The sequence below is a fragment of the Bubalus kerabau genome, chromosome 6 (genome assembly GCF_029407905.1).
Source record: "Bubalus kerabau isolate K-KA32 ecotype Philippines breed swamp buffalo chromosome 6, PCC_UOA_SB_1v2, whole genome shotgun sequence".
Taxonomy (NCBI): Eukaryota; Metazoa; Chordata; class Mammalia; order Artiodactyla; family Bovidae; genus Bubalus; species Bubalus kerabau.
In genome coordinates, this window is record NC_073629.1 from 95,109,665 (window position 1) to 95,125,395 (window position 15,731).

General features: G+C 38.6%; 1 protein-coding gene across 7 annotated transcripts in view; it reads right to left on the bottom strand.

Moving 5' to 3' along the window:
* OSBPL9 (oxysterol binding protein like 9) overlaps positions 1–15,731 on the bottom strand; it is a 164,439-nt gene that overhangs the window by 48,617 nt on the left and 100,091 nt on the right. Inside the window, exon 1 of one of the 7 annotated variants that reach the window (XM_055585928.1) lies at positions 7,494–7,677. The exons of 5 other annotated variants lie outside the window; for them this stretch is intronic. In XM_055585928.1, the coding sequence (XP_055441903.1) occupies positions 7,494–7,520 (27 nt within the window). In that variant the 5' untranslated portion in view covers positions 7,521–7,677. Of the gene's footprint in view, positions 1–7,364; positions 7,678–15,731 lie in introns of those variants that run through there. One more of the 7 variants, XM_055585929.1, reaches the window with a different exon arrangement.

The following is a 15,731-nucleotide window of genomic DNA, read 5'->3' on the forward strand; positions in this document are numbered from 1 at the left end:
TATTACCTTGGTAACAAAGAGTCAAACAATATAAAGAATCACTCTTTTCCATAAAATAAAAGATTTTGAAAATACATTAGTTCTTTGAAAAATAAAAACATTTTTATCTTTAAATTTACAAAGAAAATAACTTCTCTTAAAAAAAAACAAACACAACAAGTCTAAATTGCTCATATACTTGGGACAGAAAAGAGGTGCTTTGTCAAATAGGAATCAGGTACCTACACCTTTGTCAAAATTCCTTAGCTTTATCATAACTCTTAGCACAACTGCTTACTCTTCATGATCTCTCTTCATCTAATACCACCACTGTTATATAACATTTTGACTTACAGAACAAAATACTAATATTGATTCCATAAAGTGATTGATTTGATTACTCAAACAACTGCACAAGAAAGGTCTGGGTTTGTACCATTTTCCTCTATTTAAATCACTGATACCTTGTCTTTCCAAATGACTCTCCCAATTTATTCAATAAAGTCATATGAAAACTTACTACCAAAAGTAAATAGAACACACAAAAACCTGGAGTTTATAAACAGGGTGACCACTTTTCCAGTTTGTCTGGGAGAGTCTCTTTTTATGCCTGTTGTCTGAACAAAATTATTAGCAGCCTCCTTCACTCTCCAAGTGCTCCAGTTGGGACAACAATATGTTCTCCCTCTCTATAAAGGTGGTAACTAGCATTATAGAGATATAAATGTCTGGGAGGCATACAGATTGCCTCAAGATTTCAGAATGCAGCAAATTACTTTAAAAAATGTTTAAATGAAATATGAGTTTACAGCTTCTGAATGTAGAAAGCAAATTACAAAAATAAAAGAGACATCAAAATTCAGGCCAATTAATACTGGCTGAGTGATTACCTTATTCTAGACAGAGACATGAATAATAAGATGTTATATTTTTGAAAAGTTATTTTATTCTCACACACACACAGGTCTGAAATAAAACACACAAGAAGCAGATGTTACACCTACAAAGTGAGATTGAGAAAGAGGCGCATTTGAGACAAAGACTTCTTAATTTTTACTTTATATATTCATGATGCCTGATTTTTAAAAAATTAGTAAACTCAAAAATTTTATGTAAAAAGTATTCAGAAACTGTACTGGTTATAAATATGTTTCAAAAATGTTATAACTCTTTTAGCTTGCAAAATCATTAGCATTATTATTTTAAAATTATCAAACCCTAAAATGTCTTGAGAGAGTAAACTTGGTAACGCTAAAGCTGCTCAGATACATCTTTTCAAGCCAAATAAAATAAAGCATAACAAACTTATAACATTATTTACAGATAAAGTATAAACTAGCACCCACGCACGCACACGCACACTAACAAGAAAAATGGCCAGTAAAACAAAGCAGAATACATAATTTTTTCCCACATCCTTCCTGCCAATTCCATGATTATGAGTCAACACTAAAGAAAGTAAACTCATAAAAAACAAAAATATCTACTATATAAGTCCACTTAATGAAGCACTGTTTGACCATGTGGTGCTGGCAATTAGTCAAAGCTTTATTTTTCACATGTTAATCGCTGGTCAGGCTACTGACAATATCTTTCTTAAAATTAAAAGTCATAGGTTAAGTCATTCCAGGATCTTAAATAAGCTCTGAGTTGCTTACTAGGATGGGATGCAAAAAATACATTCTTCCCCTTTCCAACCTCATATGACTGCCTGTCACTGAGCTTCACAGAATTTTGGAAAGCAAATTCTCATGATTTTCAAGGGCCCACCAAAAATGGAAGTTTCAGAAAGTCTCCTGGAAATCTGCTCTACATATAATGAGGAAAAATTCATGTTCAACACATGAGTTCTTAAAACTGAATGCTTTAGTAGTTCAAGTTTTCAAATAACTACAGAATTCTCATAATCATTCATAATACTTGTTGAAATGTGATTATGAAATGTTTCTACAAAATCTAATGTATTCCTTTAACAAAACTGATCTCTCTGTATAGCAAAATACAACAAACTGAAATAAAACCACCAAGGGAAGTTAAATGATAAACTAGTCAGGCCAATAGACAATCAGTACTAAATGGCTTATTTCTCACGCAAAACAAGCAAACAAAATAGAACAAAAATAACCCTGAATTGGAATGAATAGATTCTGTAACTGGCTTGGTGATAATTCCTTTAAAATTACATATGCCGAAGCAGTTTTTGTATATCTGATTTAGCTGCCAGTGAACATCAAACAGAAGGAAGTAAGTTGTTTTTACTAAGGCTGTTAAAAGTGCAATACAAAATTACCCTGATTACCCTGTTGTCAGAAATCGATCAAAAAAGTCTAAAATATGACTAGAATATATGTCTGACACGACAAGACTCTTTTTATTCTCCACTGTACCCCCAGGATAGTGCTTGGTTTGTAGCAAGTGCTCAATAAAATTTTTGTAAATTAATGAATTAAGGAATTCTGAAATGCGTCAACCTGTTAGGATTTAAACATAAAAAGCAATCAAAGATGTTCTTGCAGATTATAAATCAGAGTACTCATTAAAAAAATCACAAATAACATCTAACTATTCTAAACAATTTATTATAAGTATGGATGCTGAAAACTTTTAAGAATAATTGAAAGTTTTTAAGAGAAGAGAAATTAAATAGGAAAGACACCAACCAGGGAGTTCAAGAAGCAAGACCAGATGATAATAACTAAAACAAACTTCTAAAACTTCATTCTCTCATGCCAAGTCTCATGAACATAGTTTTATACATACTACTCTGGGTTTGGAATTCAGCATTACAATAATGATTCATTCACTGGGTGTTTATGACTATGACACTGCGCTGGATGCTCTGGACACCCCAAGATGAAGCAGATATAGCTTGAAATCTGTAGTAGGAGATAAACATCTGTCTACAAATAACTGCTTCAAGCATGATAAATTATTATGAGAAAGGTACTAAGCAATTCAAGAGAGAAAGTTAAGGGGGTCAGAAAAGTGTCACAGAGGTAGCACTTTGATTTGGACAAAGATGAGGAGGGGGAAATTATTAACAGCAGTGAGCAAGGGTGGGAAACATTATAAATAGATGGAATGTGTGAACTTTTCTTTAGAAGAGAAATGAGGGCAGGGTTAAGTAAACTAGCAAGGGATGCTAAGGTACCCAGGAATCAGGATCAGCAGCCAAGACTGATGGAACAAGGAGGGAAACAATGTAGCTCCGAGCAGGCTCAAGGGACACCAGCTGTAGGACACAGCCACTGCCACAAATTCATCAAAGCAGAGAGAGAGCAAGAGGAATAAATACCCCCAAAGGTTCTTTTTTTCCTTCCATCTTTTGTCCTTCCATTGGCTAAACCCTACGAGAAGCCAGAAGGTAAAAAGGACTCTAGGTAACACAGGCTCCTGGGACAGAGAGAGAAGCAAAGAGAATGAATTTGCAGGAAACTGGAGTAACCAGAAAAGCCATCTTTCCAGACTTAGGAGCAAGTATAAGCACAAAGAGAGGCTGAAAAGCACAAGGAGGTGAAATAACGAACAATATTCTCTTGGAGAAGTATGTAAGATATTTTTCAGATGCAGATGCTGAACTGAAAGTGCAAAATCAGTGTCTGAATTGGAAAAATTACTGGGACTTAGGAGATTGAGGCAAGCAATGAATGAACACAAGCATCAGAGCAGCACCCCAGTTCTCTCTAGAGCTAACAGAAGAGCAAAAACCATAGATGGTAGTCCTATTAGTCTAGTCTCTAACTGGGTGAACTTGGGCAAGTCACCTGGCTTCTCTGAAACTGTTTTCTCCATTTTATAAATACATAGAGGCTGAATTAAAACTTTAAGATCCTTTCCAGTTCTAAGAGTCTGTGAAGCCAGTATCTCCAAGTAAATAACCATATTCATCAGGTGAGTGAACAGCTCACCATACTGGAAAAACCAAGGGTCTGTTTACTGGCTTTAAAAAAAAAGTTAACTTCATTTAAACAAAGACAATAAGAACTTAAAGGTTCTAACTGCAGTTGGGTCCTCTACCGTAGGATAAAAAAAAAGTCAAAACACAAGCAAAAATTTAGTGTAACCTTGAAACTGAGTGAGGAAGATTAATGTAACCGGATTAAAAAACATGCTCTGGAATGCAGAGAATGCAAAGAAACAACCGAGTAAGCAGAATACCTTGGTTGAAATGGCACATTTCAGAAAAAAACAAAATTAGCTGCTCTGTCAATATAGCAAAGAAGCAAAGTTCTTAAAGGTGTTTCTAGAAATAAATGAACTCCTATAGTATTAATAACTCCCCTGCCCTCCAAAACACACACAGCAACCATTAACATTCCTCTGCAATACAAATATTCACTGAAGATCTGTTATGTGCCAGGTGCTATCAATGTCTTCAAAGGACTTCGTTAAGGACAATACAGATAAAATAGCAAATACAATTAATCATTACCTAATCTTCTGGAATGAGATCAGATTTCACCCTTTCCAAGCAGTCTCCCTGACTTCCCTAGCCAGCAACATGCTGTTCTTCCTATGATACTAACTACTACAAAACCAACTTGTACTGGTACCACTACTAGTGTTCTTTCAACTGTATTAGAGGCCGCATAGTTTGGAAAAGTAGGCCTTTGCCTGGAAATCCACTCACCATTTGTAACGTTGTTTCTAACGTTTTCTGCAGTCCTGTCTCTCAGGTGTGGCAGCAATTAGGGAGCTTGGTGACTTGGAATATTTTTCTAACTCACACAGATAAACCAAGCTTCAGTACAATGAGTCAAAGGTTTGTACACTTAACGACATGATTAAGTCAAGTATTTTGATCATGTGCCAAGCACTAGACTAGGGACAAAGGCCCTACAGAAATAAAGAAGGTTAGAGTCTAATCCAAGAACCAGATACGTGCACAAAGATCTATAGCATAGAGGTATGAACAAAGTGCTGTAGTAACACGTGAAGGACAACAGTAATCCTAACTTGCTTTGCCTGAAGGAAGGAAGACATCAAAGAAAAAGTAACACAAAAACTGTATGTCAAAAGTAGTAGCGATATAGCACTGGATTGAATTCTAAGCAACTGTAATTTTAATCAAGAGGGAAAGGCAGTGACTGTGCAAAGAGCTATGAGAGGCTATGTCATGTTCCAAACACGTAAGAGTTCATAATGCTACAGTAGATGCCCTGGGTAGGATGCCTGCAGCTGAGTCCACACCAAGAGTGATAATTATCACCAAGTTGTGAAGGGCCTTAAAGAACATTCTCAGCAGCTGGGCTTGGGCAAGGGGGAGCCAAAACAGACTTTTAAGCACAGCTGTGACTCAGTGGGATCTAATTGTGGAAAAGAATATGGACAGAGGGAGTCTAGTGACAGGGAGACTAGTTAAATTTTGTGCAAGTTTAGGTGAGAGATGATGAGGGCCTGAATTAAAACAGTTATGTGGGAGGAAAAAAAAAAAAAAGGATAAACCCAAGAGCTATTTCTAAAGCAGATTAAACAGGATCTAGTAACTAACTGGACATGGAAAATAAGGGAGATGGAAAATGGCTTTAAATGACTAATTGCCTGTTTGTGGTGGAACTTCAATTAACTAAAATATTTAGGGAGAGGTACTTGGCTTAAGCACATTTTCAACCTAAGAATTATTCTTTCAAACATAATCTTTGCTTAAACATCTACTGGAAAATCTTCCTAAATATAATCTCGTGGTGGTTTAGTCACTAAGTCATGTCCAACTCTTCCGATCCCATGGGCTGTGGCCTGCCAGGCTCCTCTGTCCATGGATTCTCCAGGTAAGGACACTGGAGTGGGTTGCCATTTCCCTCTCCACCGACTGAGCTACAAGCGAAGCTTTAGTACAAATAGTACAAATATAATCTTAGGCCAAGTACATTACAGTATCCATAAAAAACTGTCTTTTTCTATAGAATCCCAATAAACAACAGTTCTCAGATACTGACAGAACTCAACATATCCCAGGGGACATCTCAGAATTTCCTTTTTAAAATAAAAGCCTGGTATCCTCTTTCTCAAGCAAAAAACTACAAACTATGCAACTGCCTGATTTTCCAATCAGCAGAATATGGTTGTATCACAATGCTCTTTACGGCCTGAACCAAACTTAACAACTGGGGATGGCTCAGTGGTTAGATTATTACCAATCTTTCCACACTAAAGGAAAAAAGACCACCACCTAAGACTTTGGAAATATCAAAATGAATGTGACCAACAGCCATTGCAACCTAGTGTTTATTGAGGGGTACTTCAAGTAAAATGTCATCTTTGTAAAAATCAAACTCAGAACATTTTGAAAATAGATCCAGCTTCTCTGTTATCTTTCTAATTTCCCAGGTAAGCTCTCCAGACTGAAAGTCTGATTTTTAGTGGTTTTTATCTTTCCTAAAATAGGAAAGGTAGCATGGTATTTTAAGGTGCTGGGGTACATAAAAAGTGAAATTAAAAAAAAATTAAAAGTAAATGAAAGATGTTAACATTATTTATTAAAGGGCTTTATCACAAACTCAGCTCAAAAAAGGAAATGTTCTGAGAGATGATTCACGGTGGATGAGAATTCCCAACTTAAAAGTTCACTACAAGAATTCTTAAAACTGCAACTACTATTCTAAGATCTCTCCCACTTTCTTAACTCAATACTAGGAGAAAGAATTCCTTGATTTGTTTTTGATTTCCTGAATACAGCTAAAAGTACACAGTTTAATCAACAAGTAAAGCCAAATGTTAACTTCAAATCGGCAAACAGACATTTTCTGAATCAATACATCTCTTACTCTTTCATATCAAAAACACTTAAATATAGTAGGAATGATGCAATAAAAGTATGATTCATACATGCTTCCTAGTCCATTGCTTATAGTCAACTTTCCATAACCAAGCATACTGAGAACCTAAACTTTTCCCTCCAGTTTTTAAGTGAACCCCATAAAACTATTCCAAAGTTTTCACTATTTTTTCCACAAACTACCCCCAAAAACATAAAACCACTTCCCCTTCCCAACACACACATACTCACAAATAACAGCACCCATAATTATTACACACAAAAACATTGGCCAAGGCAAGAACACAGCCAAAAATAAAACAACAAAAAATGTTTGGCCAGCAACAGGAAATTCTATTATCGGGCAACTGGTCAAAATTAAACTTTCACATTAAGAGAAAGTCTAACTTTTGTGTTCAGTACCTTGAGATAGCTTCCGAAAGAAGACTAGAGTTTCACAAAAATGAATCGAAAAGGGGGAAACGATTCTCTCCAGACTGGTTTGGTTGGAGGCGAATGACCTCTCCGGGTTTCAGAAGGCCCCTAGTCCCAGCCTCCAACCATCTCGGCCGAGGAAGTGAGGAGAGTCTCACGGAAGAGAGGGCCCGGACGGCCACATCGTCCTACTCACCCCAGGGGGCGACGGGATGGAGGCAGGGAGAGAAGCACACTCGCGCCCACGGCCTGGGCAAGCAGCAGGGTCCCTGGGAACTCAGGGGTGGGAGCCGGCCCCTCTCCCAGACCCTCCGGGTCTACTCACTCCGCAAGTGGCCACCAAGAAAGCCATTCGCCAAGGCCCCCGCCCTCTGTGCCTCCAGGGGAGGGAGCCGAGGGCTGCTTCCGAGCACCCCTCTTCGCCCCCCTCCGCCGAATCACGGATGCGGAGCAGTTGGTCTCTTCAGGTTCTGCCTTTCCCGCGGGACAGCCCCTCACTCGCTACCACTGCCCCGCCCCGACCGAGGGACCGCACCGATTGGCTGACTCTGACGACTCCTGGCAAAGAGACCCCTGGCGATTGGCCACGGGTCACCTGCGGTAAAGGAGGTGAGCGGCCGAAGATTGGCGGTTAGGCCAATTTTGGGGTGGAGAGGCGAGAGGGGCCGGCCGCGGCGGCCGGGCATCTGGACGGCCTGGCTCCCCAGCCCTCCCACCGCCTCGCGCAGCCCAGGGCTCACCTCGGGGCTCTGGCCGTCTGCCGCGCCCGGACCTATTCCTCGGGACTCGCGGCTGCCCCACCACGCCAATTGCTGCCCCCAGGAAAGGGAGCTCGAGGCTCAAGGGAGCTCAGCTAGGCTTCGGGGCTTCGGCCCCGAAGGTTCCCGTAGGGTGGCGACTGGGAAAGACCCGGTCACAGACGCAAACACCTAAACCCACTCGCGTCTAGCTCGACATCCACTATTTTGGCAGCTGTGGAGCCAAATTTCATCTGGATGACTGCTTTTTCTTACTTCCGGAAAGTTGTTTGTGTCGCGAGGCGGGGAAGGGCGTGAGGGGAGGGGGGGATACTATATCAATAAACAATAGCAGCGGTGCCTGTTTTATTAATCCAGGGAAACATGGGCTTGCTGCTGTGCCACAGCTCCATAAGGAATGTAGGTGGTTTGTGAAAATACTTTGGGAATCCAAATGACATAACTTCTTGGGCTTAGGGGACCTGAACAAAAATTCATCCAAACCAGGAAATCACAGACACGAATAAATTACTGAGTTACTGATCTGGAGGGCAACTGCCTTCTGCTCTTACTATTTTTTCATTATGGTTATTTCAGTTCCGGTGCTCAGTCCTGTACGATTCTGCGACTCCATGGACTTCACGCCAGGATTCCCTGCCCATCACCAACTCCTAGAGCTTACTCAAACTCATGTCCATCCAGTCAGTGATGCCATCCAACCATCTCATCCTCTGTCATCCCTTTCTCCTCTGGCCTTCAGTCTTTCCCAGCGAATCAGTTCTTCGCATCAGGTGGCCAAAGTACTGGAGCTTCAGCATCAGTCCTTCCAATGACTGTTGAGGACTGATTTCCTTTAGGATTGACTGGTTTGATCTCCCTGCAGTCCAAGGGACTCTCAAGAGTCTTCTCCAACACCACAGTTCAAAAGCATCCATTCTTTGGCGTCAGCTTTCTTTATATTCCAACTCTCACGTCCATACATGACTACTGCAAAAACCATAGCTTTGACTAGACGGACCTTTGTTGGCAAAGTAACGTCTCTGCTTTTGAATATGCTGTCTAGGTTGGTCATAACTTTACTTCCAAGAAGTAAGCATCTTAATTTCATGGCTGCAGTCACCATCTGCAGTGATTCTGGAGCCCCCAAAATAAAGTCTTCCACTGTTTCCCCATCTATTTGCCATGAAGTGATAGGACCAGATGCCATGATCTTCGTTTTCTGAATGTTGCGCTTTAAGCCAACTTTTTCACTCTCCTCTTTCACTTTCATCAAGAGGCTCTTTAGTTCTTCACTTTCTACCATAAGGGTGGTGTCATCTGCATATCTGAAGTTATTGATATTTCTCCCGGCAACCTTGACTCCAGCTTGTGCTTCCTCCGGCCCAGCGTTCCCAACCTGACCCCATTAAAGAACTTCAACTGCTTACCCTGAATACAACATATTGTATTGATGAATACGTTGTATTGATGAATACAACGGAGTATTCATCAATAGTGTGCAAGGTTTAGCCCTACCTGTCCATAACTCCGTCTTACACCTACTCCCTCATTTTCTGCACTCCACACAATGGCCTTTTTCAAGTTCTTTCAATTTGCCATGGATCTTCTAACCTCAGGGACTTGGCACGTGGGCCTTGTGGTTATTTCTGCCTTTTACACTGTCCCCATGAAACCAATCCCCATCCTTCATTTACTTCTACTTATCATTTCCTCTCTGCCTATGTGAATTCTTTCTATTTTACATTCTCATAGCCCATGCAACACTCCTTTGTAAAACTTATTACGGCTATAATTTTACATGTATTTGAGTATTTTTTAAACAAACATACTGTTACAATTTACATAACATTAAATGTATCCTTTTTAGATGTACAGAGTTCAATGTATTTTGATAAACATATGCACAAATGCAGCGACCACCACAATTAAGACATAGAACATTTCCATTATCCCAAAATTTCCCTTGTGCCCCTCAAGCAGTCAATCCTGCCAACCATGGCTCTGTTTTCTATTTGCATAATTCTTTATTTAATGTTTACGTTCATCACTAGACTGTAAGAGGTAAAGAGGTAAGGATCTATCCGATTTTGTTCATCATAGCCTCAATATTTAGCCAAATGCCTGGCACATATTGGGTGCTCAATAATGAAGTTCCTCTGTTAACAGTCTGAAAAATGATAAACATCAATAAAACTATAAGCAGTGATGGATAAAAATACATTAATTTTGCCAGAGGGACAAGGTTAAGGTCAGTGTCTAACAACCTTCACTAATACCCTTTACATTTTTTTCCTTTCATATCTGCTTTTCTAGCAGTTAATTTTGTGCCAGAGAAGCTCAAAGGACTTTAATTCAATACTGGCTGATCAAACAGTTCTCCAGGTCAAGGCAAAAAAAAAAGCCTATATCTCTAAATCTGTTTATAAATTACACTATTTGACCCTATAAGAGACAAACTATTAATTTATGTAATTCTTGCTTACCAGTTCTTTCATGTGCTTTTCATGTGTTCTTATTATCTCCCCAACAAGACAGAAAGATCCATAGGGTCATTAAAGACTTTGCATTTAACAGTATATACCAAAGTATCAGATCGTGTCTGTGTCCTCCAAATCTTCTATCACCACCACCACCATCATTATCATCATCAAAGAGTCAAGAACTTCAAAATCTAAAGCACTATCATTTTTGACAGTGTACTATAAAAATTAAATCCTAGTATAAATTTAGTGGACCCAATTATAAATTGGGTTTGTTTATTTTTGATAGACTTCAGTGTCTAAGACTGGTATAATGGCAATGCTGTTGTTCAGTCGCCAAGTCATGTCTGATGTTTCACCCACCCCACGAACTGTAACATGCCAGGCTACCCTGTCCCTCACCATCTTCTGGAGTTTGCCCAAGTTCATATCCACTGAATCAGTGATGCTATCCAGCCATCTTATCCTCTGTCACCCTCCTCTTCTGCCTTCAATCTTTCCCAGCATCAGGGTCTTTTCCAATGAGTCAGCTGTTAGCATCAGGTGGCCAAAGTACCGGAGCTTCAGCTTTAGCATCAGTCTTTCCAAAGAGTATTCAGGGCTGATTTCCTTTAAGATTCACTAGTTTGATCTCCTTGCTGTCCAAGGGACTCTCAATAGTCTTCTCCAGCACCACAGTTTTAAAGCATTAATTCTTCGGCACTCTGCCTTCTTTGTGTGTCCAGTTCTCACATCCGTACATGACAACTGGAAAGACCATAGCTTTGACTATATGGACTTTTGTAAGTAAGGTGATGTCTTTGCTTTTTAGCACACTGTCTAGGTTTGTCATAGCTTTCTTGCCAAGAAGCAATCATCCTCTAATTTCATGGCTGCAGTCACCATCCACCAGATTTTAGAGACCAAGAAAATGAAATCTGTCACTGCTGCCACCTTTTCCCCTTCTATTTGCGAAGTGATGGGACCGGATGCCATGATCTTAGTTTTTCTATATTGAGTTTTAAGCCAGCTTTTTCACTTTCCTCCTTCACCCCTCATCAAGAGGCTCTCTAGTTCCTTTTCACTTTCTGCTATTAGAGTGGTATCATCCACATTATCTGAGGTTGTTGATATCCGCAATCTTGATTCCAATTTATAACTAATCAAGTCTGGCATTTCACATGATGTACTCTGCATATAAGTTAAATAAACCGGGCGACAATAAACAGCCTTGTTGTACTCCTTTCCCAATCCTGAACCAGTCAGTTGTTCCATACAGGATTCTAACTGTTGCTTCTTGACCCACATATAGGTTTCATAGGAGACAGATAAGATGGTCTCAATGCATCATCAAACAAAAAAATCTTTGGTTCAGATTTAGGAATGAATACCCTCTAAACAACCCCACAGTGGCTCTTGATAGTATACTGCCCTAATCATCCCTGTATCTTTAGTATCTTCTCACACAGAGACTGGCATGTACTAGGTGCTTAATAAATGTCTACTGAATGAATGAAATGCTAGGTACATTACAAAAATAGCAGTATAAACAGCAAAAAAGGTTGAAAATGGGTAGTCTAACAAGCAGAACAGAGAAAGCAGAGGGGCAGAAGTGTTAGGGGAAGCACACTGATTGAAACTGCCCAGGCACCATAGTAACCATTTGCATGAGTTGTTTTACAACAGGAGGTCCTGGTAAGGAACAGGGAACTAATAAGCCTCCACCAACTGGAAGAGTTCAGGAAAGGTCAAAAGGAGAAACCACAAGTCTGACCACTTCCCAGAATCCTTCTCTCTGGCATTCATCTTGGCTGAACAAGGCATGCGCCACCAGGAAGGACTCTGAGTCAGAATGATTGGCTAAAGACAACCCAGAAACTACCATCACCATAAAACCCAAGACTGCAAGCCATGTGACAGAGCTGTTCTCCTGGGGTTCCTTACCCTACCGCTCTCCACCCGGGTACCCTTTCCCAATAAAATCTCTTGCTTTGTCAGCAGATGTGTCTCCTCGGACAATTCATTTCCAAGTGTTAGACAAGAGACCAGTTTCGGGCCCTGGAAGGGATCCCCCTTCCTGCAATAGAAGGACAATGTTTTTCTATATGAGCCTTTTAGTACCATTCACTTTTTAAATTATAGGAGAAAGGTGCTATTGCCCCTATTTTTATAGCTAAATTCTACACTGGCCACTTAACTTTTCTGAAAGTTCTGATTCCACTAAAACCATGTGAGTTGCCAAAATTGGTTAAAAGTACAGACAGAGCTTCCTGCCACAAGATGGATAAAATGTCTCTGTATTCTGTGATTGCTCTTCACTTTAAATGCTCCAGGCTTTTAGGCATACTAACTTTACATGAGAATTAGGACATTAACAAGTTGGAACTCCATGTTTTTTCTCTAAAGAAAGGGTGTAAGAAAAACTATTGCTTTTATTTTACATACTTCTATTAATATATAAGCTAAAACATTTTTGGAAGCATGACTTATGACATTATTATAGTTTTTTAAAAATTCAATTCTCATGATTTATATTTTCTTTTTTATACCAGACTGAGCTCAGTAAAGACAAGGACAGTATGTCATTTATTCACAATTACATCCTCCACAACTAATACAGTGCACTGAACACATTGTCTGATAAATATTTATGAAATAAATAACTTTTCTGTATTCTCTGTATGTTCTGAATTGAGCTTTTTTTTTCATTTTTAAACTTTATTTCTATAAAGAGAAGGCAGTAAAATATAAGTTCTAAAAGATTTTCATAAAACCACAATTAAAATAAATTTCTGGCACTTAAAGGAACAATCTTTAGCATCTACAATAACTGGACCGTTTGTTTTTAGTTGTTTCCCAAGAGTTCAAGATAAGATGGGCCACCACTATTACAACAAAGTTTATTATTAAAAAATGAATCCTTGAATCCTAAATTCCAATTTAGGAGCCAGAAATTCCTCTACCCTCAGTAACAGCAACAATGTTGGCAACATTCCTTAGAGGAATTTTCCTTTGTTGTAGGAGCCCCAAGTACCTGGCTACCTCTACATACCATTTTACCTGTGGAAAAAGTGACATATCTATATTGCAATCATTTCCTTTGGGAAACAAAGGGCTTCAAGGGAGAAAAACAAAACAGATGTATTTTTCTACATGACACAAAAATAAAATCTAATTAGGCCAAGGGAAATGTACAGTGATAGTTATTATGTTCATGTGGTCAGTATTTTATACTAAGAAATCGAAATAGATGTTCCAAAAGCTAATCTTCAGTAAAATAGCTTAACACTCAAGAAAAATACACAAGGGCTTCCCTAGTGGCTAGTGGTAAAGAATCTGCCTGCCAATGCAGGAGACATGGGTTTGATCCCTGGTTCAGGAGGATCCCAGAGGTCACAGAACGTAGCCCATGTGCCACAATTATTGAGCCTGTGCTCTACAGCCACAACCACTGAAGCCCATACGCTCTAGAGCCAGTGCTCCATAATAAGAGAAGCCACCACAATGAAAAGCCCGAACACCGTAACTAGAAAGCAGCCCCCAATTGTTGCAACTAGAGAAAAGTCTGTGCAGCAATGAAGACCAGCACAGTCAAAGATAATAAATAAAAAAATTTTTTAATATTTTAAAAAAGAAAAATACTCAGGAGATTTCTACTAATCTTAACTACCCAACTAGACACATAGCTATTATAGAAAAGAGGGTAGACTCAAGCTAACTAATACTAATAATTAGTTCAACTATCCTAAATTGCATCTTAAATACTAAATTAGCATGTATGTATATAATTATCATACCAAAGTATCTAGGTTTGAAAAAATGCTTCAGAATGGTTCTATTGTTTTTCTGGCCTCAATAACAAATTGCAATCTGAATTCTATCACATCTCTTTTATATATAAAATGATGTTTTACTTACAGATTCAATAGCATTTCTGGTGAGATTTCTACCAGCCCTCACTATTCCCCTCAGCCATATTCTTATAGATATCATGTCCTTTTTCTCTACAGACTTGAGATCAAAGCCAATATATAGTGAACAAATAGGAAAGGGCAAAAATTAAAAGATTACAAGTCAGTAGCAATGAAATTCCAATTTGATAACCACCTAAGATACAGTCTACAGTGGCCTACAGAAACTTACACAGACAAGGACAAGTATAGCCAATTTCATGACTCAAATTATAATCACAGAAACCATTCAGTATAAAATTTTTAAAAATATCAACTCATTTATAGCATAGAAGCCAAAAACTTAAAGATCTATGAAAAGTTAAAAGTGTTAAGTCGCTCAGTCGTGTCCAACTCTTTGTTATGCCACGAACTGTAGCCCACCAGGTTCCTCTGTCCACTAAATTCTCCAAGCAAGAATAATGAAGTGGGTAGCCATTCCCTTTTCCAGGAGATCTTCCTGACCCAGGGATCAAACCCAGGTCTCCTGCATTGCAGGGATTCTTTACCAATGAGCCACCAGAAAACCTATAAAGGTCTTATACTATTCAAACATCTACATTAGTGTATTCAAATTGGGGTCTAAACAAGTCTCTATATCTCAATCTTCTGTGTTTTAGTTTCTGATAACCTATAAAAATTAGTATAACCACACACTGAATCAGCAGTAACAACATCAAATTCAAGTGCTAACAAGTTACTTCATTGCCAAGTATCATCAAGTTGGTACCAAAAACTATCATTTGCCATAGAAGAGCCTTGACCATGAAAATGACATAAGTGTGAAGTCAAAGTCAAAGACCTCATGACACATGCTGTGCAAATGAAGGTTTTCCAGTAGTCAGAACACAGAAATGTGGAGAGATTACAGTTATCACATTCCACACAATAGTGTATGCATGCCAAATTGAAAAAGAATCTATTCCTTACAGTATCATATTCATGTTCAAAGTAGTGAACCACTTTAAGCAAGGCAGTATCATTCAGCACATTAACTTAACGTTAATTTAGATTTTATTGCTTTGTGTTTTATTTGTATTTAACTTGCAATTTTCATTTAAATGCATGGTTACTTCTGTAAGATTTTAAACTTAATAAGTTGATATAGATTTACGCTTGCCCACATTAAATAAAACTATGATATTTTATTTTAAACACTGGGGTTCAAGAGTTTTTTCTTGCAAAAGTTTTTTTTTTTTAATGGGTCCATTTACTCAAGTAAAACTTTTAAAACTGTATGATATCCAGACCTGTTGCTATAATTCATAATACATTACATAAATTAGGATAGATACTGCAAAACATACAGGATATAACATCTTAAATCTTATTCCATGATCAATCATTTGCTTAGGAATCTCTCAGCATTTAGTCGGTACTAAAGCTTACAAGGGTAAATAAAGAATTGAAATGCTTG